This window comes from Felis catus, chromosome B2 (genome assembly GCF_018350175.1).
Source record: "Felis catus isolate Fca126 chromosome B2, F.catus_Fca126_mat1.0, whole genome shotgun sequence".
NCBI lineage: Eukaryota > Metazoa > Chordata > Mammalia > Carnivora > Felidae > Felis > Felis catus.
The window spans coordinates 44528489-44552336 of record NC_058372.1 but is presented as its reverse complement, the minus strand read 5'-3'; the positions used below and the strand labels follow the sequence as shown (position 1 = coordinate 44552336).

Sequence of the window (23848 nt, the reverse complement as noted above, 5' to 3'; positions counted from 1 at the left end):
GAGAGACAGAGCACGAGCAGGGGAGGGGCACAGAGAGAGGGAGACACAGAATCGGAAGCAGACTCCAGGCTCTGAGCCGTCAGCACAGAGCCCGACGTGGGGCTCAAACACAAAAACTGCGAGATCATGACCTGAGCCAAAGTCGGATGCTCAACCGACTGAGCCACCCAGGCGCCCCTCTATGGCAAAACCTTTTGAATATTGCTATCTCAAACCACACCAGAGGGTTTTCCTTAGTATAAGGGATGAACTCGTCTTTGCATCAGTAAAATGGAATTATCAAACACTTACAGGTACAAAACTCTGGCAGGCCCAGTGAACTAAATGTGGAGAGAATCTCGGATTACAACTATATTTGGTTCTGATTTTCCTCACTTGAGGGAATATTCCATTGGCTGATCCAGTTAGATCCGTGGTTCTCCACCAGGATGATTTTAGCCCCCATGGGACATTGGGCAACATCTAGACACATTTTCAGTCTTTGTAACCGGGAAGGTGGTGCATCGATGTCTAGTGAGCAGAGGCTAGGACACAGCTGACATCCTACAATGCACGGAACAGCCCCCAGCAAAGAATATCTAGTTTAAAATGTCAGTAGTGCCCAGGTGAGAGATCGTGAGCTGGACGATTCTGTTCCTGGCCTTCAAATTATTTGCTTGCACGTTCCTAGAATGAACCTTTAATCTAAGATGCTCGTTGGAGAGAAACTTCACAGAGCAGACACTTCACTACATTTACAAAACAAGTTAGATGACCTTTGTGGGCTTGATGGATGACAAATACGTTAATGTGTGACAGAATTTAGAATCTTGTTTCATTGTAACATTTGAAGTAAAGGCATATAGGTCCCGAGCACTTCTCCCACCCACATGCTCCAGATGTAACCGAAGAACTTGACATTGGTGGATGGCCAGATCGGCCCAGGCCACTTCACAGACGGAAATGAGCCGGTTGGGGGAAGGGGAAAGGACCAGGGATGGGAGAAGCCGGGGGAAGCCCGAGGCATTTTCAGATGTTCAAACTACTCTGCCTCCTTCCCACTAAGACCAAGAAACCAAGCACCCAGATACAGAGAATTTCCTGCCTTCTCACCTTGCCCGTCTAAATCCCATCCTGCCCAGAGGTGATGAAATGTGCATTTCTCTCGCCTGTCACGAATGCCTATTTTTTCCATCACCACCCCGACACCTCAGAAGCATAAGATATCTTCCAACCCTCCTGGAATGATTGAAAACTTCAGGCTCAAAGAAAAGCTAAATGCCATGTCCAGTCCATGAGGTACCCAATTCTTAACCGACAGAAATGACCATCAATCATCAACGGAGATGCACCTATATAGTAGGTGTGCTACTGGTTGTGAGAACCTACAGAGAAATATCAAAATATTTGACCCTCACTCTGGTACCTTCTTACCGTTGTTTTGACAAGGTTATTTTTAAATGTTTATTTATTTATTTTTGAGAGACAGCCATAGAGAGAGTGTGAGTGGGTAAGGGGAGAGAGAGAGGGAGGCAGGATCCCAAGCAGGCTCCCCTCTGTCAGCACAGAGCCCAGTGTAGGGCTCAAACCCACCAAAGGTGAGATCGTGACCTGAGCCAAAATAAAGAGTAGGACGCTTAACCTCCTGCGCCACCCAGGTGCCCCGCGGAGCTCCCTTCTGAGGTAAGACACTGGAAGGTTATGGAGGGAACGACCTCCAGGCCTAGCTGGAAAGGCAGTGTGGGTTCGTAGGCTGCAAAGCCCATAGGGAAGCTGTTTATTTTCAATTTGGTTTTTGGAGATAGAAGTCTAGGCTGGTGGCTGGATAGGGTCTCATCTGGTCTGAAAACTAAAAGGTAACATCTGCACGCATTCAACTCTAAAATACGTTCCTGACCCATGATCCCACTTTATTACTCTGCACCCCGGGACGTGTTAAAGTGGGGTGAGAGGAGGTGGTCCACTATTACTTCCGTTTGACAAATGAGGAAACTAAGACCCAGAGCTTACGTGACTTTACTAAAATTGCACGGCTGGTTAGATGTGTCTAAGGTATCTGACGTCCAGACCCGTTTTCCATCAGAGCCGCGGTTCCGAGTGCCATCCAGGGACCAGTAACAGTAATGTCACCTGGGAATGTGCTAGAAGTGCAGATTCTTAGACCCACCTTTGACTTACTGAGTCAGAAACTCTGGCAGTAGTGCCCTCAATCTGTGCTTTGACCAGGTCCCCAGGGACACCGACGCACTCAGACTAGAGAGTCATTCCCAAGAGGTGCTGTTTGCACCTGCTACGTACCCTCCCCACACCTTTCTATTCAAGGGATTCTTCTTAACCCATCATGTTTGTTTACAGAATGGCCATAAAATGTGTACTTAGGAAGTTGGTACCCTAACTCCTGGACCACTCAGGCTCCTTGATGTATTTTCCTTTATTAAAAACATCCAGAGCCAGCCCTCTGTGGTGTCTGTGCCAACTGGGGATGGGAATCTCAGCTTTCCTATGGCTTGACCTATCTTGGAACTTTCTTGCACCAGACAGTTTAATCTCCTTAGGAACTGCAGAAAGAAAGGGCATCTAAAAATACTTCTTTAAAACTTTCTTGGGGTGCCAGGGTGGTCCACTCAGTTAAGCGTCCAACTTCGGCTCAAGTTATGATCTCGTGGTTTGTGAGTTCGAGCCCCACGTCAGGCTCTGTGCTGACAGCTTAGAGCCTGGAGCCTGCTTTGGATTGTCTCCCTCTCTCTCTGCCCCTCCCTGTTCACTCAGCCTCTCTCTCTCCCTCTCCGTCTCTAAAATAAATAAACATTAAAAAATTTTTAACTTTCTTCTACCAGATGCTTTCTGTTTATTAATATAGTAATTTTATACATGAACAGTAGATAAAATATACTTTAAACTTAAACAGATCTGAGGGAGCTTTGGACAACCCTCCCTCTCCACACACACACACACACACACACACGCACACACACACACAAATTTACATGCAATGCTGGACACACAGAAGGTACCGACTCAATATTTATTGAATTTATTAAAGACCTATTTTTAGAATCAGAGGAGGAAGAAAGCAAATGCCATTAAGTCTGCTGCAAGGAAGAATGCTCCTCTCACCCACGACACTATTGTGTCTGATGTACTATTGTGTATTGAGTACTATGGTGTCTGATGAAAAATAAGTATTTGATTTTAATATAAATGGCATACAAGTATCACTGTATCTATTTTATCTGCAGTAAGAGTGAGAGTTTCTATAACTTAGCTCTTCATTCATTAGTATTTCATTCATTCGTATTTATTGAGTCCTCATGATGCGCCAGCCAGGTGTGCCCCCAGGCATTGGAGCTAACGTGATAAATGAGGGCCTGCCCACATGGAGCTTACAGTCTACGGGAAAGACAGCCAATTAAATAAGTGATTCGCACTGAAGTGTCGTGGATGCTGTCCCAGGACACGCTAGATCCCTTCGGAGCACACGGTAGGGTCACAGAACCATGTGGGAATCAGGGGCAGAAGAACCATTATGGCCACACCGGAGGCTGGAGGCCTATTCAAAGCGAGGCTGCTAAAAATTGCCCCAAACTGTGCTGAGGCCCAGAAAGGAAGGTCTGAAGTAGCAAAGGTGCTTCTGTGATCTGGCTGCTGTCAGCAGGCGTGTCACTGCCTTGGCTTCTGAGACAGGATGTTGATGATGGTGAAGGTCAAGAAGAGCACGCTGGCTGTGCCTCCGATCATCAGGCCCAGGAGGCTGCCGTGCACCTGCATGGCCTGACAGCGGTCCCCCGTGTAGAAGAAGGCTTGGCTGGAGACGCACCTAGGGGAACAGGACACAGGAGGAGTGTGGGAGCCACCCGAGCCTCCGGCGGAGGGGCTCCGCGTGCCTGGCCCCATTCCAGGCTTTGCATGAGTCGATACAACCTTGTAACAGCCCTAGGAGGTGGTAGTTATTCCCAGGTCCTTCTTATTATCCTTCTTATTATCCTTCTTATTATCCTTATTATCTTATTATCCTTATTCTTATTATCCTGTCTTTGCAGGAAAGGTTAAATCACTTGCTCAAGGTCACACGGTTAGTGTTTCACACTTAAAAGCCTAATTTCCGGAGGTCCGTCTCCAGACCGGGGACTCTTGGCCACCACGTGCAAGGCTTAGGAGGAAGGTTTGGGGTACTTGAAGAATACACTGTCCACGCTGGCTCGGACTATAAGCTACAGGGGAAATTCTCCAGAAAGAGTCTGGCTCAGTGCTTTGGTGGGAGCCCAAGATCTTCCAACAATATCAATTTGAATGTTGCTGTAATGGGTCACACGGTTAGTGTTTCACACTTAAAAGCCTAATTTCCGGAGGTCCGTCTCCAGACCGGGGACTCTTGGCCACCACGTGCAAGGCTTAGGAGGAAGGTTTGGGGTACTTGAAGAATACACTGTCCACGCTGGCTCGGACTATAAGCTACAGGGGAAATTCTCCAGAAAGAGTCTGTCTCAGTGCGTTGGTGAGAGCCCAAGATCTTCCAACAATATCAATTTGAATGTTGCTGTAACATGAGCATCCTGTCACCTGTATCCCAGGCTGCCCTGAAATATGCCAGATCGTGAGCACACTGTGCTTATTGTCATGTTTGGTACGCAGTAGGCACACAATGGGCCACCCCCTGGGTTTGCTGGTTTGTTTTTTAATGTCATTTGGTACAGAGATCAACTAACCTCAGAAGCAGGGCATTGAGGGGGATGTTTCATCCTTTCCATGGCAGCCATTCTAGCCTTTGTTTCAAACAATCTCCTCACCACAAAGTCTAATCACAGAGTGGAATGTGACAATCAGAAGTCACAGACTGCTTTTACTAATGCCGGAACTATTTTATCTTCCTCCAAACTAGACGTTGGCTTCTTAAAAATCAGTGCATAACAGCAAGTTCATTCAATCTTTTTTCTGGCCCAGTCCCCTCAAAATACAGTTTAATTAATTCCCTCGCATTACCTTAGAGGAGCTTATACCGCAAGCTGTAAGTTTGTGGAAAAGGAATCATTGGGTTTAGCAGAGGATGACACACAAGTGGAAACCACTGGCTTTCCTTACTCTGAGGAGGAAGCCAGTTGGGAAATATGGAAATCTGGCATCCAAGGACCTATCAGCTAAGCAGTGCAGACCCATGGCTGTGGAGCCCTCTACAAGGAGGACATTCTCCAATAAAAGGAACCAGGGCTCTTTGGAAAAGCGGTTTGTTCCAGGGCTGGGACAGGGAAAATAAAAGATAAGCCTGGAGTATCCTGTGGTGCCAGAAGGTAAAATTGTGTTCATGGAAAAATGAGTGTGTGCAAAAAGGACACAGGAGCCAGTCTGGAAGGACTCCCAAAGGCCAAGGCTGGGACAATATGAGCAATATAAGAAATACTGGCATTATGGGACTATAGCCCATAGAATAAAATCAACATTTGTGTGTCCCTAGCGATAGAAATAAGTAATTGCATGAATAAATGAATGGTGAGGAGTGGACAGTTATTCTTTACAGAAGAATGTCACTTAATGGATGCGGAGGGATTGGGGGGAATGGGAAATCACCATTGGAATATTACAGAGATATTGTTGCTGCGGTTTCACCGATGGGCACTGACATCAGTGGATGAGGAATTTAGGAAAGCAGGATGCTGAATGATCTCTGAATGTCTCTCCCAAGACATATATTAGCAACAGAGTAAGGAACGGACACCCCTTGGCCACATGATCAAGGTTAGAAGCACCAGTCATAACGCCCATTGGCATCAGGTGTCCCGACTCTTGCCAAAAATGTACAGCCTCAACCTACTCATGACAAAACATTAGATACATACAAATTGAGGAACAATTTACAAAATAGTTGACCAGTACTCTTCAAAGTTGTCAAAGTAGTGAAAGGGAAGGAAAGACTGGGGGATTGTCCTAGATTGAAGGAGGGTGAAACTAAATATGATGTGGGGCCCTACTCCGGATCCTGGAACAAAAAAGGACATTGGTGAAAAGACTGGAGAGATCTGAATAAGGTCTGTATTTTGGTGTAATGCTATTGTTAACACTATTTTGTTGCATTAATGTTCATTTCTTGGCTTTGTTGATTGTACTGTGGTTAGGTAAGATGTGAACATTAGGGAATGGGGAGCTCTGCAGTATTTTCGCAATGTACCTGTAAATCTAAAATTATTTCCAACTAAGAGTTTACAGAAGAAGAAACAAAGTGGAGATTGAAAAGAACTCCGAAGAAACGTAGGTATTTTGAGCCGAGCAGACTGGTCGCTACCTCTGCTTCTATCCCGCCAGATGAAATCGATGCTTCTGTCCTCACGTATATCCTCTCATGAAATATTTTATGCAAACAACAAACATTATAAAAAGGACAATTAAATACAGCGAGCCGTGCAGACAGACAGACCTGGATGCAAGTCTCAGCTTCAGTATTTGATGTCTGGGTAATTTTAGACAAATTATTTAACCTCTCTAAACTTCAGCTCCCTTAAGCACCAAATGGGGATAAAGGGGGTCCTTATGCCCCAGGGTGGATGTGACGAATAATTTAGAGTACGCATGTTTACTACTCAGGAGACCCCAAGACCCAGAGCAAGTAGTCAAAAAATATCAGATGTCCTTATTACTATTATTAAAAACATAGCTATAAAAATAGTACAACAGAACAGACAACAGAAATCATAATTAACGACATTGGCAGTCAGTAAACATAAGCTTGGCCCTAAGTCCCACTGAGGCAGGTCATGGAGTAGAAAGTCCCTGGAACTTTTGTGAGCGCTGCAGTGGGGTTCAAAATCACAACATTCAAGACCCTGTTGATCACATCCCAGAGCGGGGGAAGGGATAAACGGCAAGAGATAGGAGACGTGGGACCCCTTTGCCCTGGCAGGACCCCTTCTGTGCCCCGACAGCACAGGCCCACTGATTCAGAGCACAGCTTTGTGGAGTCAGGGACGGACACGTCCAGTTGACCATCTGATGTAGTCATTGTCCTAACCTTTTACGAGGGGGAAGCAAATGTTGGGCTCACCTCTGCTGACCCGCCGCCTGCCCGCCCCCCCACCCCCCCCAACATGGCCAGGGAGCCTACCTGCAGCTCGCCATCCCTTTCACGTTCACACAGAAGCCTTCATTTTGGCAAGGGTTCGGGTCACATGGGTCTCTGAAGTACTGGGGCCAATTGTGGTCTTCCAAGGGGCCTGTGTTCTCCACTGACCGCTTCGGTCGGCTGGGCTGCTCCTGGTCCAGGTTGCTGGGTAGGGCTTTCTCTAACAAGCCCTTTCCTGTGCCTTCTTCTGAGGGCTGCTGCTCCCGGCCCTGGAGAACGAGGCCTTGGGGAATCAGCCTTGTGTCTTCAATTTGAACTTCAGTCTGGAGAAGGTGGGTTATATCTTGAGGAATTAGACAAAGGGCGGTGAGGAACATCTCTACTTAATATCTGACTACAATTAACTTCCACGTCTGGAGAAAGTTCCCTGGGCCACCCCTATCCCTCGTGGACATCACCTTCAGTGCCATGGAGAGGTGGCTTTGAATCCGGCTGATTCGCATGCTAGCTGTTTTTCTTTTCAGACTAATGCAATCACATTTTTATTTATCCAGCTTGAAAAAGAAGCACCAAGCTAGCATAGATACACTGACCCAAACTAAATTGAAGTCAACAAACTGTCATATGTGATAAATTATCAAAAAAAGACGGCACTGAAGTTTTAGTTTCTCCCAAGGACTGTTAAAATAAAGATGAGAGTCCTTGAGCAATAGCTCTCCTAGAGCACATCTTTTTTTTTTTTTTAAACTGGTCCTCAAAACAATCCCTATCCCCCATGAGATGCTTAAAAATCGGTGTAAAATCAGTAGAAGCCCCAGAACATAGGTTTAGTTATTCAGGAAAATCAGGAAAAGTACCTTCGAAGTCCACAAAAAGTATAAGGTCGTCATTTTTAAGGAAACTCTTCCTTTTTAGCATTTCGTGGGAGAGAAAATTACTCCAGCCCCAGTCGATGCTTCTAAAACAATCACAGTCCTTATGATAGGATCCCACAATCGACGGCCTGTCCCAGATGACGGAGTCATTTATGGCTGCAAAGTTATAGGTAACATAACATCACATTACCTCTTTATACTTCACTCTCCAACTTGTCTTTAATGAGTATATAGAGCTTTCTTAGAAAAAAAAAAAAACCAAGTTGGAAAAAATCAGATTATTTATGCTTTCCAGGAGAATCAAAACTCAGAATTGGGAAGGGGGAGGGGCAGAGAACCAGAGCTCTGAATGGTCATTTGTCCATTACGAGGTCACTTCCTCAGTGAAGAGGGAAAGACAGGATGGCGATAGCCTCTTCCTTTTAAGGCTTAAGGTTCTTCATTTGAAAATTAAAAAGTCTGTGCATTTCTTTATCGATACAAGCTTGTTTCATTGACATGCTGACGATCACTAATATTTTAGGAGTCAGTGCATTAGTTCGGCACAGAGGCTAGGAAATTCTGAGTATTTGATAAATGATTAGCAGTTTCTGTCCTCTCATTTAGACTGAGTTAGACGAAGCAGGAACTGCCTGATTTGCTTCTATGCTGGGTACAGGGCACTGAGTTTGGCCCAGTGCAAGTCCTTAGTAAATGCTTGAAGAGTAAATTCTGAAAAGAGAAGGGAGATACAATGACATTGAAAATTTTCAGCTGACTATTCCCACATGACTATGCAGTTGATACACCCGAAGAGGAAATGTGAGAGGAGGTGTTGACCTCTTGTACACAGATGGGAACCACATCTGTTGGCCCTTTTGGGTCGAGTGGCAGATCTTAGAGCACCTACCTGAAGATGTCTGGGACTTAGAGGTAGTGAACACCATGCTTGAGGACATTCTATTCCTGGCATCGGGTTCCTGGTCGAGTATTGTCATAATCACCTGTCTGTTTTCCACTGGCCACTCCAGGATAGCATCATTCTCCCCACTGCACAGGTGAAAAGCAACTCCTAAGTAGCCAGATGGAATGTAGCTTGCTCTGCCATGAGGGTACAAAGTCAACCCAAAACCATATCCCTCTGAATTGTAGAATCGAGGACTCAGGAGCTTGTCCCCTTTAACTGTGCTCTGAAGGACCTGCGAGAAATTCCGTACTGTCCAAACGCCTGTGGGGCATGGGGTTTCCGTCAGGGTGATATCATCTAGGTAAATTCCCCCATTTGAGTTCTGGGGGTCACCTTTGGAGCCCTGGAAAAGGTAGCGAAACTTCGTTTCTTCTCTAAGTGTCACATGGGCAATTTTCCAATTTTGGTCCAAATCTCCTAAGGACAGAGAATAAGGTTGGTGACAACTGTGGCCAACATTTATTGAGCACGGACTATGAATCTGGTACCAGGCCAAGAGATTTATATGAATTATCTAATGTAATCCTCATAGCATCCCTATGAGATAGATACTGTTATAAACTGGTTAAGGAACTTCTCCAAAGTCACATACCTACTGAAGGAAAATAACTGTAAAAAGATACACTATAATTTATTTTCACATGCATATTCAAATCTTTTTTTAAGTTTATTTATTTTTGAGAGAAAGAAAGAGAGAGAGTGCAAAGGCAGAGAGAGAGGAAGAGAGAGAGAATTCCAGGCAGGCTCCACACTGTCAGCACAGATCCCGACACAGGGCTTGAACCCACAAACGGCGAGATCATGACCTGAGCCAAAGTCAGATGCTTAACCAACTGAGCCACCCAGACACCCCTCATATTCAAATCTTAACCAGAATTTGTTTTCCATTATTATTAAATTCCATAGGTTCTGTGTTCCCCCATGGGTTTCATGGTATAAATGCACCCCAGCCCCTAATGTTTGCACTGAATACCTAAATATTAGTCCGAACCATATAAAACAATCATTTTGTAAACTCAAAGTCAAATAATGGCAACTTCATATGGTCCAACCTAAGACTTGATGCTAGAGAGATATATGACAGACTCTACATTGAATGTTCATATACAGGACAAGCTGGATCTCCCCTATGCAGAACCGACTCACTCAGTAACACCTAATTTTTTCTGTTTTTTATATTATCTGAAATTCCACCAAGTAGGGGATCCATCCTCTTTCAGGAAGCAAATAATACAATCAGGGTTGCTACTATCCAGATATTCACATTCTAGTGAAAATTAGGTCTACTTGCTTTTTTCCTGAGACTGAATGGGAAGTAATAATTCTGAATAAAGAACTGAGTAAGAAGTGAGGTCATTCTAGAACATGGGGTCCTGTGCTGGACAGTGTAAGAAACCAGAAAGGATCTTGAGGGTCTAGGACCTCTTGCAAAAGTGTATTTCAGCCTCACTTAAATTTTTGATGCTATTTCTGACTTCTGAGTGGTTAAAATATTCACTGAGGGGTTAAAACATACCAGACATTATGCTGGGCTCTTAGAAGAGCAGGAGTGGGGGGGGGGGGATGCAGGAAAAGGGAGGAAGAAGAAGGAGAGGAGAAAGAAGAGGAGAAGGAACAAAGGGGGGGGGGAGGGAGCAACAGAAGGGGAAGGGAAAGGGGAAGAAGGAGCAGGATCCCAGATTTAAGCCAAATCAGCCCCTGCATGAATGTCTTTAGGTACCTTGGAAGGTCTGCACCTTGACCAGCTTGCGAACGTTGCCCGTGCTGTCATCCCTCTTGACCCAGATGACGAGTCGATCTGAAGGGCTTCCTGTCATTTTATAGAAAAATTGCAGGCACTGCTGCTTCCTCTTTGGGTAAAGAATCCGTGACTCCAGCAGGGCTGCCTCTTCTGCCACCCCCAGTCTCGTGCTGAAGTGCATGAAGTAGCCGGCACCTGTGGCGAGAGCACCCCAATGACCCATCTCCAGCTGCCCACACCCCAGGGGGCCCTGGATGCCAGCCAAGTGAAATAGTGAACAACGGCCATTATCCAGGCAACACAAGCTAGAACTCTACTGGGGAAAATGAACAAAGATGGCTTGTCAGTAAGTCTCCTTTGTGTCTCCATGAACTGACTCCCCAGCTAAAGCCCCAGCACCCCAGTGCCTCTTCTGATGCCTTTGTCCCCAAGCTTGTGAAATGTATACTTCTGACTTAAGGAGACATGGGCTTCAAGCAAATTCGTCTCTGAGATGAATTCTATCTTCCTCATTGGCTTTCTTGTTTGAATTAGAGATTCATTCCAAGGAAAAGAGCTGACTTCCTGGTTGTATAACAAACTGTGCGCTCCCCATACTTGGAAACTGGAATTTAAATATTTATGATAATAAAGTCCCACCTGTTTCTAGCCTGCAATTGGATGTATTATTGATGGTAAAGAATCACACTTACTGTGCCTTAAGAAGGGGCATTCGAGGCATATTAAGGGGACTAGTTGAAGATTTCTCCTGCCTGTAAGGAAAGCTTTGAAAGAACACTGAAAAGGAGGGTGCAAAATGTCTCTATTTGTAACCAGGCTGGGATTTGTCCAACTCCTAAACCTCAGAACTCTCTCCCCCAAAAGAAGCAGGCAGCTCAAGGAATATGTCCTATGGAAAATCAGCACATCAAAGTCAACCACAAAGAACAATTCTTGCATATAAAGAAGTCCTTCAAGCTGTACCACAGCGTTCAACTTCTTACCAAACATCCCACTCAAAATATCTCACAAAGTACAAACGAAGTGAGCTTCTAGTACAGTTCTAGGTACTTTGGCAATATGACTCTCCGCTTCATCCAGCGTCATACATGGGGCACTGTACCTTCCCCAATGGCAGCAAGCATCAGTGGTTAAATAAGCTTTATACAAAGCTTAACAATATCATAATGGCTTTAATGTTATATCAGGAAACATGATATTTTCTTGCATGTTCTTCTGAGTACTTGAACTTACTAGCCTGAATTGTCTGCGTTGTGAATTACTGAGTGCTTGGGTCAAATACAAGAGGTCACATGGCTAAGAGGGTCTCCAGGTGGTCCTTGCTGAGGAATTTCACCCAGGTGCAATGAGGGGTAGGAAATGAAAGTCCAATAACTCAGACTTGGGAATCGGGGCACCTGAATTCTTGCCCATGCTCTGCCACTAACTAGAAGGTGCCCATTCATCTCTCCTGGTTTCAGATGGGAGGTGGCTTCTATCCCAAGGGATCCTTTGTGCTCTTTGAGTCCATACATCTACCTTACCACCACCAGTGCCCTCTAGCAGAGGGAATACACTCCCATTAAATGTCCCCTGTGGAAGATGCATAATGGCTTGTCAAGCTAACCTGATAAAACTTTTTAGATATTTCTTCTTTCCTTTCCTATTAAGGTGCTGGGACATTGTTCCTGTTAGGGTACTGGGACCTCTCACATGAAGGTCACCCTTCTGTTTAGCCTGAAACTGTACATTGGCCTGTCAGCCAGCCCACGGGAGAGAGTGGGTGGGAAGCTCTGATGGGAATTTAGAGGGAACTTCAGACTTAGATCACCCTTTGGACACTTGAGATTATGTGTTTAGTAATATGATGTGTGACAGAGACTTTCACCCTTTGCCGAGGCTGGAGGGAGAGTGGCAATTGTTTACAACCTCTGAGCCCAGTGGCCTGGCAACTGGGTGACAAGTCGGGTCCCTTCTGTGAAGGAAATATAACCAACTCCCACAGGCAGTAACAGTCTAGTCTTTAGAAACTGACTATAATCTATAGGGTTGAGATGTTTTTCTAAGACAGGCGCTAAATAAAAGGCTGCTAAAGTAGAAATAAAAAAATGAATGGAACCTCTGGACAGAAAGGGAAGATAGAAAAAAAATAGAGAGGGCAGCTGCTGGTCTGCAGCCAGAGGATTTGTATGCATTATTTCCTTCCATCCTCATGTTTAAGTGTCAAAATCCTGGAATGCTCGGAGAGTCTGACAAAAGCAAAGACTCAAAAAAAAAAAAAAAAGGCACCAACAAAAACAACTTTCTGTGGTTACAATTAGCAAGTGGTGGGGCCAGATTTCCTGTCCGGGTCCATCTGACTTTATGAATTTTTCACTGTACAAAACACACCTAGGAACGATCTGAAGCTGTGCCATCCAATATGGCGGCTACCAAACGTGGTAATTGAGCACTTGAATTGTGACCAATCCGGACTGAGATGTGCTACAAGGGTAAAATACACACCAGATTTCAAATACCTAGTACAAAAGTGTGGAGTAGCTTATTAATAACTTTAATATTGATAGCATGTCAAAATGCCAACATTTTGAATATATCGGGTTCAATAAAATGTGTAGCTAGAGACAATTTCTCTTGTTTCTTTTTTACATAGCTACTAGAAAATTTCACATTATGTATGTGACTTGTATTATAGTTCAATTGGAGGGCACTGTTCTAGAGACATGACCTTTATTTACAAAATCATGTATTAGCAACCACATGTCTGTATTAGTTTTGTCATGACCTAAATGCATCTTTCTGTTGCACGCCCAGAACCTGCATGCTTTTTGTTGAGCTAATAATTAAGATACGAGAAATGTTCTTTGTGCTTGTTCAGATTTTCATGTTGGATAACTAACATTGCAATTGAGACAAAACATGTAAGCTGCCATTCCCTGACTGAACCTGGTGAACCACTGCAGAGTTCCTACTTTCTGCCTTCACTCACCCGTGCATTGTCCCACCAAGGTGTGGTCCACTTGTCCAGGCTGCGAACTGTCCTCATGGACCCAGTCAGCATCATCTCTGGTCCCCTGAATCATCCCACAGATGTTTGCCTTCTCAAAAGCACAGTGGTCCAAAAGGGTGTGAGTTGTGGCTGCAAATGATATTTTTGTCACCTGGTTTAAAGTTTAAGTCCTCTTATTTCAAATACCTGATGTCTTGTGCTAAAAAGACCTCATTGTTCAGATACAGCACACTTTCTTGACTTTTCTCAAATGCAAATTCTGCTGTCCTCTATTACATCTTAGGACATCCAACACAGATGCAGCCCTACCCACCTCACAGAGTCAAATGATAAAAAGACCTGTCATCATGCTTTGCTATAAATGCCAACCAAGAACTCCTTTAGATCAAGAAGGAGGTACCTAGTAGATCTTTATATGTAGTAAGTCTTCTGTACATACATATTGAACAGAATTAAAGAATGTGTCTCTCAAGACTAGTGGAGTCATTTTAGAAAACATCCCATCTCTGAGCAGTAGATTGCTCTAGAACAACTACTCTGGGTAAAGAATTTTGCAGGATAAAAAATACTTCCAAGCTTGTCCCCTATCTTGACATTTACAGAATGATGCACCATTCAAAAGGATGCTAAAGAAGCTGGACAATTACAGCTTCTTACATCATTGGTCCAATACTTTTACTTTGCAAAACACAACCACGTAACTGATTTTCATAACCCTCCTGTGAGGCAGGTGTTACTATTTTTTCTAATCTAGCGATAAGTTAAAGTTATGTGGCTTGTCCACTGTCCTTCACTAGAACAGGAAAGAATAGTGAAGGGAAATATAGGGGAAACTGGGGGAGCAGAGGAAGCTCTGTTGAGGTTCGATTACCTACATCTCAGACCCAGCAGTACTCACTGCAATTATACATTCGGTTCAGCCTCTCCAAATCAGTGGCACTGAAGTCCAGGCGCTGCCCAATGATGGTGTTAAACTCAGGGATCTTGGCCGTGATGGTAGGAGCGCTTTCATTCTTGTTAAATGAGAAAGGCTCGTAGTGCATCAAAGACTCGTAGTCATAGGGCGTGTTGAGGTCTGTGATGAAGCTGTCATCGTAGGTGTTAAAGTTGTGCTCAAAACCTATCAGAGAGAGCATCGATGGGTCCTTTTTAGTTATATCGTTTCCCCTGTCGTGCCCCCTTTGACTAGATACTTAAGCAGAGACCACAAAGAAAAAATGAACATTTGATTTAAATATACAAATATATATATATATATACTTAACATATTTTATACTAGAATAATGTACATAATATCAATACATATTATTAATTAATAGCAACAAATAATTTTTTTTAAGTAGGCTTCATGCCCAGAGTGGAGCCCAACACAGGCCTGAATATCACGACCCTAAGATCAAGACCTGAGTTGAGATCTTGCTTAGGATTCTCTCTTCTTCTTTCTCTGCACCCCCCCCACTCGTGCTCTGTCTCACTCTGTCTCTCAAAAATAAATAAATGTTAAAAAAAAAGTCAGACACTTAACTGACTGAGCCACCCAAGTGCCCCTAACAAATCATATTTTAATTACATTAATATATTATATAATAGTATGTCCACTTATAAAAATTAAAAGTATATTTAAAAATAAATATAAAAACACATGTTATAATTAATTTATAAATTTGCATACAATTTATTAAATATTTGTATACATTTACATCAAAGATTCATTTCACAAATAAATGAATAAATAAATGTGTGTGTGTGTGTATATATATAAGCTTTTAAGAAAGAGAAGATAAAACATTAAAGTAGAGGCAGGTGTTCCAAAAGGCAGGAAAAGGAAATTTGTGAATTCAGAAAAATATTCAGGATTGATACATCTTGCTAATAAGCAAGTACCTCATCCACCAAAAGCTGTGCCTGGTCAGCAATTCCATAGGTTAGAAAGTCAATTCAAGGGGCAGAAGGAAAGGTCAGTACTGCCAAGGAAGGGGCGTCCTGTCAATCAAGGCTCACATCTTTTTCCAGAAATGGCCTCATGGACAGAAAAATAAAATAGGAAGCGCAAAATTGACTTTCCATCCAAAATAGAAAAGGAAAATATTTTTATGAGATTAACACAAGTAAGATAATATATATTGCAGAGTGAAATGCTGGAATCAGAAAACCAATCAGATGTTCCTTTAATCCACTAGCCATCAGGAATTTACTGTTTCAGCAGCAATCATGAGAAGTTCACAGATTTTTAATTTCCTTCTTAGGGAGTGGCAGGAAAACTGTATGAGAAGGCTCATAACTCCCCCAATAGTGACTTCCCGTCTTCATGTATTTCTCCTTTTCTAGTTTCCCATCCAGTTGTTGTTAACTACCTTACGAAGACATCAACGTGGGTGCATTTAGGATTGAAGAAGAGTGGCACAACGTGAAGTGGTCTAGCGAGTGCTGGAGGGAGTCTCTAAATGTTTCTGGGAAAGCCATGAACCCTGCTGATCAAAACTTGATTTTAACTGTAAATGAGAATACCAACGCTTCATCCTCCCAATTCATGGGATTTCATGGAGACTTAACCTGAAAGGGATCAAAGCATTTTCGAAGGTGGCACAGGACTGTAAGAAACAAATGAGCCAAACAGAAGGGGAAAGTAGCTCCTTCCAGAGCACTTGGCCCTAGGTTGTCCTACCCTAAGGGATAGAACTAGAAAGAACATCCAGCCAGTGTGAGGACTGAGGCTTGGTCTGGGATCTCCTGGTGACCTGTGATGAAACCTTAAGAAAAGCACTCTCAAATTCACCGGACAGGTTTTCCTTAACTTTAACTAAAATCACCGGGTTAGAATAGATCATTTCATTCTTTACTACTCAAGGATTCTTTTCACAATGCTTCACGACATAAATGTTTTGAGTAATTTTTTAAATTTTATTCAACACATTTTTGCTGTGCCTACTATCTATATCTGAGGAGCTGTGCTAAGTGGTGGTGGCCCCTGGCAGTGAGTAGGATGGGCCAGGTCCTGCCTTCAGGGAACTCGCAGCTGAGAGCCACGAAGAGGGAGCCATCTTGTACCCCAGAGAGGCCAGTCAGCAAATCTCTTGTGTAAAGGGTCGGGCGGAAAATGTTTTTGACTTTGGGAGCCATGTGGTCTCTGTCACAGCTACTCAACTCTGTCATTGTAGCACAAAAGCGGCCATAGGAAATAGGTGAATAAACGGGCATGGCTGTGTTGCCATAAAACTTTATTTACAAGAGCAAGTGGATATGACCCACAAGCTGTGGTTTGCGGAATCCTGCTTGACCTCAGAGATTGAGGTCTTTCCTTGGTGGGAGAGAAATGATGCAGAAAACACACTTCTGGCTTAAGAGACGGAGACGGAGACGGAGACGGATTTGGGGAGAGAACTACGTTGCCAGTATACTATCTTCTTAGGTTGAACAATTAGATTGTCATCTACGAAAGATGAGACGCTGAGCAGTAATAGTGCCCTCCCTTACTGTCTTATTAATTCGATGTCTCATTTGAGAACAGTTCTCCAGAGACAGTGAGCAATTTAGATATATGGAATATGAAAATATAGGGAGGAGAGAAACAACATGTGTTGAGTAATTCGTGTTCAGCCAAGAGCCGAGCCAGTCTGAAAATTACCCTGTCAAATGCGTTGGCTCCCTCTGAGAAAGAGAAATCATTTGGCCTAAAATGATATTAAAACACTAACCGTTGTGTTCTCCAAGACTGAAAAATGTGAACGTTCTTTGCATCCTTATTGAATGTTCAGCAGAACCAAGTATATGTACAGGGAGGTAAGAAAGTCAAGCCTAGAGGCAAATACAGGCAGTCTACCAGTGCCCTGGACCAATGCCCCCCACTCTCCTTTCCCTCCTACACAGACCCAGTTCTAACACACATCTAGGAGACAAATGCATTAAATTTGATCTGTTATTTCATGTCCGGGTGAATACTTGCTAATATATCTCCAGATTGGACTGAAGGGCCAAGAAAAATATTACTTTAGCTCAGTGGTTGGGTAGTAGGATCGGTGGAAGTGTGTGTGTGTGGGGGGTTAATCGTGGTTCTGACAAGTCCCTCAAAGTCGAATCATTATAGACGCACTGCCGTATATGAACCCATATGTGAAACTGGTATCTAAATAAAACAGACAATTATAAGACAATTACTTGCTTTGTGAAAACCACGATTGGTAATGGTAAGGGCATTTTAATACATGAAAGTTTTATTAATCTATTGCTGCCAAAAAAGATGTTTTCCCACTTCCTGAACTAAGTCCTAATTAAAAACTAGATGTTTTCAGAAACACAGTATTGGCTTTCTTCCCAGCACATTGGGAAGCTGTTCGATAAAAGAGTGTTTTTCATATACCTAAGAGCACCATTTAGTTGTCTCAAACAACTAAGAAAGGTAATGCCAAGGAAGTCTAAAGAAACTACAGAACAGAACAGAAATTGTTAGAATAACATACCTGCATAACAATAAGTGAAATAAGACTGTATTATCCCTTGCACAATGTGGCTGGGGGCAGGAGGAGAGAGGTATTTAGGAAGAAAGAAGGAGGAGAAGGAAGGGGAGGAGGGGTACAGGAGGAAGAAAGGCCAGTAAATTTTGACTAACTAGAACTCAGATCATCAGCCAGAGTTAACACAATTGGGGAGACAATTTCAGATGAAAGAATTCATTTTCGTTGTTGTTTTGGTTTGTTTTTTTTTTTTAATTTTTTTTAATGTCTTACTTATTTTTGAGACAGGAACAGGGGAGGGTCAGAGAGAGGGAGACACAGAATCTGAAACAGGCTCCAGGCTCCGAGCTGTCAGCACAGAGCCCGACGCTGGGCTCAAACTCACGGACCGCGAGATCATGACCTGCGCCAAAGTCGGCCGCTTAACCAACTGAGCCACCCAGGCGCCCCTGTTTTGGTCTGTTTTTAAACACCTATCATTGATTTGGTAAAGCACCAGCAAAGTTCTTGAGTATATATTAGAGTCGTCTTTTGTTCAGCTAAACTTCATGCAGACTCCTAGACCTACATGAGATTTCACACCCAGAAAAATGGCCATGACATCCTCGGAAGCCTAATTCAATTTACAATGACAGGACGATAGCATTCTAGATGGATTTTCAACAAAAACACCGAAACAAAGCAAAAGCTTCCGATGAACTTTCAGTTGGCATTGAGTTAGCCAACACACATCACTCCCTAAGGCCCTTCTCTGGGGTCAGTTAGGATCAGATGAGCAACACCCACAGAATAGGCCAACGGATAATACACTTTTCCTCCGCTGTGCTCTAGCTGAAGCTTCTGTCTGCACACCGGTGTGGCTTAGACATCCCAGGGTTGGTCCCAACAAGCGATAAAGGTAAATCCCACCCATCTCCCTTGGGTCTGTACACACCTGGAAGAATTTCATCCCACCAGATGTTCACATAGTCATCCCGGTCAGTTCTTGACTGCTCATGGTAAAATCCCAAAGCGTGGAGAATCTCATGTTCAATGATGGCCTTATAGTCACACCCCTGGCCAATGGAAAGGTTCTGTCCCACGTGTTGATCGCCAACCTCAGACCAGCACCTTTAAAGAAAAGGAGAGGGAGATTTTCTCCTAAAGAACTCTCAAGTGGCTGTAATTCATGGGGTTCCAGAACACAAATTTGAAGGAAGTTAGGTTTGATTTTAAAAAAGGAATTGTCAATGGCATTCTCATAAGCTAATAGTTCAAAATAGGGGACTAGTTAACTGAGCAACATTCCCTGCAGGGAATAACATACAGTCTTTGAAAGTGGTGGTCCAGTGGCCCCTGGGTGGCTCAGTGAGTTAAGCTTCCAACGCCTGATTTCAGCTCAGGTCATGATCTCATGGTTTCTGAGTTCGAGCCCTGCATTGGGCTCCATGTTGACAATGCAGAGCCCGCTTGAGGTTCTCTCTCTGCTTCCCCCCCAACCGTCCCCCAATGGTCCATGCTTGTTCTCTCTCTCTCTCTCTCAAAATAAATAAATAAAATTAAAAAAAAATAATAAAAGTGATGGTCGATTATCAGTTGATACCTACTCAGAGGCAAATCAATCCTAATAATGCACCAGGTAGAAAAAAGTAAAAGTTGGCATTCTTTCTCACCTCCACAAACTCAAAGGACATTCCACAGTATAACACTATTGCCTTTGTACCACAGTATTAAGTTGTCTCTGGGTAGTGGCTGTGGTTGCTTTAAATTTTTCTCCTTTGTACTTTAATGAATTTCCAAATTTCCTATAATGAGCAGGTATCAAGTTTACAATCGTGAAAAAGAACCTCATTAAAGAGACGAGTCTACTTCTTTGGCTGTCGGCCAATCTGCAGCACTACGAAAGCACAGGGCTGGCTGCCTACCAGTTCTAAAGACTCGGGGCAAGAAGGACCCATAACTTCTCACAGAAAGCAATAGACTCAGCAACTGCTGGCCGATTCTCTAAATTCATCACGGTGCAGTCTCTTGCCCCTTTTTTTCCCAATTATTTTTTGTCTTTTCTCATAAATCCAACTTTCTGCCTCTAGTAGCAAATCTGAAGGTTTCCATGAATTGTCTCCTCTGCTTTAAGTTGTGGAACAGGATCTATACTCTAACCAGTGCCCAACAGAATAAGAGATCTGCTCATACTTTCAATTTTTTCTTAATGTTCATCCATTTCTGAGAGAGAGACAGAGTGTGAGCAGGGGAGGGGCAGAGAGAGGAAAACACAGAATCTGAAGCAGGCTCCAGGCTCTGAGCTGTCAGCGCAGAGCCCTACATGGGGGCTTGAACTCACTAACCTGTGAGATCAAGAGCTGAGCTGACGTCTGAAGTCCAACCAACTGAGCCACCCAGGTGCCCCGCCCAACTTTTAAGTGTGACCAATGGATTACAAGTTCTTTGATGACAATCACATTGTCTTACCCACCATTGTTGTCACCAAGATTGCTAACATCATATACCTTCAAATGCTAATGACTTTGGTTTCTACTCAAAGATAGATCTTAATTATCTTCCAACAACTTTTTAAGGTATAATTTACATACCACGAAATCCACCAATTTTAAGAATACAATCAATGCTCTTTTGTAAATGTATTGAGTTATGCAAGCATCACCATGATCATTTTGCATCTCTGACGGTGGCATTTTATTCCAAACTAGAGTTGACTCTGCAAAATACCCACAATCCAGAGGAAGTACTTATTTATCTTGTTTTTAAACATCCCTCTCCCAACAGTAATGTGTAAGTTGCAAAAATGCCACAAATCTGCCTGTCTGACTCTTTTACCTTGTCTTTCTAGAAAGAGCCCAGTTAACTCCCCCACCCCCTTCAGGGGACCAGGGCCTTGAAGGTTTTTGGGCCCTTTGGTCCAGTTTTTTCACCATTCTTCCTCCTTTTTCCGTTCCCCTAACTTAAGCCACAGGCAGTAAGAATCTCCCCGACTCAGATTCCACAAGAAAGAACATCCCTTAAAACTGAACTTCCCCTTCATCAAGTACTTGGGGATTGAGTTACAAACTGAGAAGAAGTCCAGAGAATTTTACTAGGGGAAAGAGAACTTTTGGAAAGTGATTGCATTAGCTTCATTTTATTTTTAAGAGAAAAAAAAAAGAGAAACCGTGGTAGCTACAAATGGAAATAAAAGTGTTAAGAAAATGAACTTTTTTCCCTGAAACCTTCAATAAATAATTAAAGGTTTTGGTACTTAAAAAAAATTTTTTTTTAAATGTTTATTTATTTTTGAGAGAAAGACAGAGACAGAGTGTGAGTGGGGGAGGGACAGAGAGAGAGGGAGACACAGAATCTGAAGCAAGCTCCAGGCTCTGAGCTGTCAGCATAAGAGCCCAACCTCACGAACCCATGAGATCATGACCTGAGCCGAAGTCAGATACTTAACCAACTGAGCCAGCCAGCACCCCGGCTTCCGTACTTTCTTGAAGTGCAAAGGTCGCCAAGGGACAAAATGAACATGTCAAAAGGAGAGAAAGTCTAAAATCCGTGTTCTTGGCGAGGTCCGAGGTGTACTTTACATGTTTTTCCTTCACAAAAAGAGGAACTGTGGGAACACTATTGGTTATCTCCACTTACATGACCCACAAGAACCTCAGAGCATGTCCAGAAACACACTCACTCTCTTACCCTGAAAGCGGTTCTTCTGGCAATATTCCCAAGCTCGGTGAATGAAGTAACCACCCGGCAGTCACTGAATCAAAAATCTTAGAGACACCCTTGATTCCTCGTTCTTCTTAACCCTTCCCATCAACTAGCCACCAGCTTTCGAGAGGTCCCCCTGTTTTCATTGTTTTGAAATCCATTCCCTTTTTTCTATTCCAACTGTCTCTTCTTTAGTGTGCGTCCATTTCATTTCTGTCGTGGACGACTGGGACATTCTTTCATTGGTCTCCCGCCACCAGTCTTGCCCCTACTTCGATTCTTTATCCACGGTTGCTAGAGTAATCTTTCCAAAATGGAAAACTGAACATATAATGAATCACACACAGAAGAGGGCACTCCTGCACGCGTGGTTTGTCTATTAGCAGGCTTCCGTTTTATCGCCTGGCTCCACGGCTCATCTCACTGCCCCTTACATGCCCCTTACATGAGTTCTCCGAGTAAGACACATTCGTGTTTATGTTTGCTTTTTTCTTGTCTCTCTTCTCTTCCTCTTCCTCTTCTTTCTTCTCCCCCCCTTCTCTCCCTGTCTTCCCATCCCCCATTTTGTACCTCCCTCTCTTCTGCCTCTATGTCCTTCTCCCATCTTCATTTAACAAGCACTGTGGCTTTCCCTGATGCTTCACTACATGCTAAGTGAGAGTTCCTGCTTCTGCCCTCTTATGGCCCACGGCACTCCCCTTAGCATATATAACTATTGTTTTTCTCCACCACCCCCAGCTGCCAGCTGTAAACCTTGTGGGATCTAAAACCCTGCGGCATGCTTCTTTGTGTCTAGAGACTAACACACTTCCCGGCACAGAGTAGGTGTGCATAAATTGCAGTTTTAATAAAAGTCCGAGCTAAGGAAAAAACCATTCAGGTAAGTAAGGAACTTGTGTCTAAGTGGTTGCCACAACTTTTACTTTTTTCACTGCTATTTTTTTGCATATTTTTTTTTCTTGAGAGGCTAAATCATATGCTAACTTCCTTCCCCATCTCCTATCCATCCATGATTAACAAAACCACCATCAGAACGAGACAACCAAATCCAGGCAACACCTAGAGGCAGTTTGGGGAACTGCAGCATGAGGAAATGTGTCTGTGCTGAAAGACACAGAGGGGCCGTCACAGCAGATGACAGCTTGGCTTCCCCACTGCATCTAGCCCAGGTTGGTTGACATAAATACCACTGGGAAAGAAGAGCTTCTTTCTTGATGTATCATTTATTTCCTAGGAGAAATACAAAGTAAAAACTGTACATAGAACTTTTCTATGTATAGGTCCACCCAATAGAGTACTATAATTTAAAACAGTACCATAAAAAGAGTATAATTTATACTTTAATACACCTGACCTAAAAAAAAAAAAACACTCCGCAAGTTAAAACATGACCTAAACCCAGGAAAAGAATTGAGATAAATCTCTCTGTTGCCCAGACATAGCCAAACGACTCATTCTTCATCTAGAACATTAAAAATACGATAGTTTCAAAATTCACAGAGCAAGACTTGATTCTGCCTTCCATTTCTTTCCAGTTTCTTCTTTTGAAAGACATGTGTCGCTTCACACTTTGTAAAATTTCATACTTACCCAGAAAACTTCTGAAATATGATGTACGAGCTCTCTCCTTCATAGGGCTTGAAATCCACACAGGACCTGAGGCGGAACATTTCAAAGGCGTAAAGAATGGCTCCTTTGGCGTTCAGCCCTGCAGAAATCAGTAAAAGTATCAATGAGTGTTACTTAAACCTTAGATAATATATATAACATGGTTCAGAGAAAATCTTGCCACCACATGAAATCCACAGAGGTTTATGGGTATAGTTTTTGGTAGTTAGTAGATTCTTTGGAAGCTACAACTATAAAACTAGTCCTGTATATAAACATTAAGTGTTGGGGCTCATGGGTGGCTCAGTCAGTTAAGCGTCCAACTTCAGCTCAGGTCACGGTTTCGCGGTTTGTGGGTTCGAGCCCCGCATCCAGCTCTGTGCTGATAGCTCAGAGCCTAGAGCCTGCTAAGGATTCTACGTCTCCCTCTCTGACCCTCCCCCACCTGCGCTCTGTCTCTCTGTCTCAAAAATAAATAAACATTAAAAAAATTGTTTTAAAAACATTAAGTGCAAACTTTAAATATATAA

At 43.3% G+C, this 23848-nt stretch overlaps 1 protein-coding gene across 1 annotated transcript in view; it reads right to left on the bottom strand.

Moving 5' to 3' along the window:
- Nucleotides 1-2990: 2990 nt before the first annotated feature.
- Nucleotides 2991-23848, bottom strand: part of MEP1A (meprin A subunit alpha) — a 36925-nt gene continuing 16067 nt past the window's right edge. Inside the window, exons 6-14 of the mRNA XM_003986218.6 lie at nucleotides 23301-23418; nucleotides 18964-19139; nucleotides 14477-14698; nucleotides 13558-13707; nucleotides 10569-10784; nucleotides 8792-9265; nucleotides 7885-8058; nucleotides 7070-7370; nucleotides 2991-3796 (exon numbers count right to left, since the gene is read on the bottom strand). Of these exons, the coding sequence (XP_003986267.1) occupies nucleotides 3640-3796; nucleotides 7070-7370; nucleotides 7885-8058; nucleotides 8792-9265; nucleotides 10569-10784; nucleotides 13558-13707; nucleotides 14477-14698; nucleotides 18964-19139; nucleotides 23301-23418 (1988 nt within the window). The 3' untranslated portion in view covers nucleotides 2991-3639. The remainder of the gene's footprint in view (nucleotides 3797-7069; nucleotides 7371-7884; nucleotides 8059-8791; nucleotides 9266-10568; nucleotides 10785-13557; nucleotides 13708-14476; nucleotides 14699-18963; nucleotides 19140-23300; nucleotides 23419-23848) is intronic.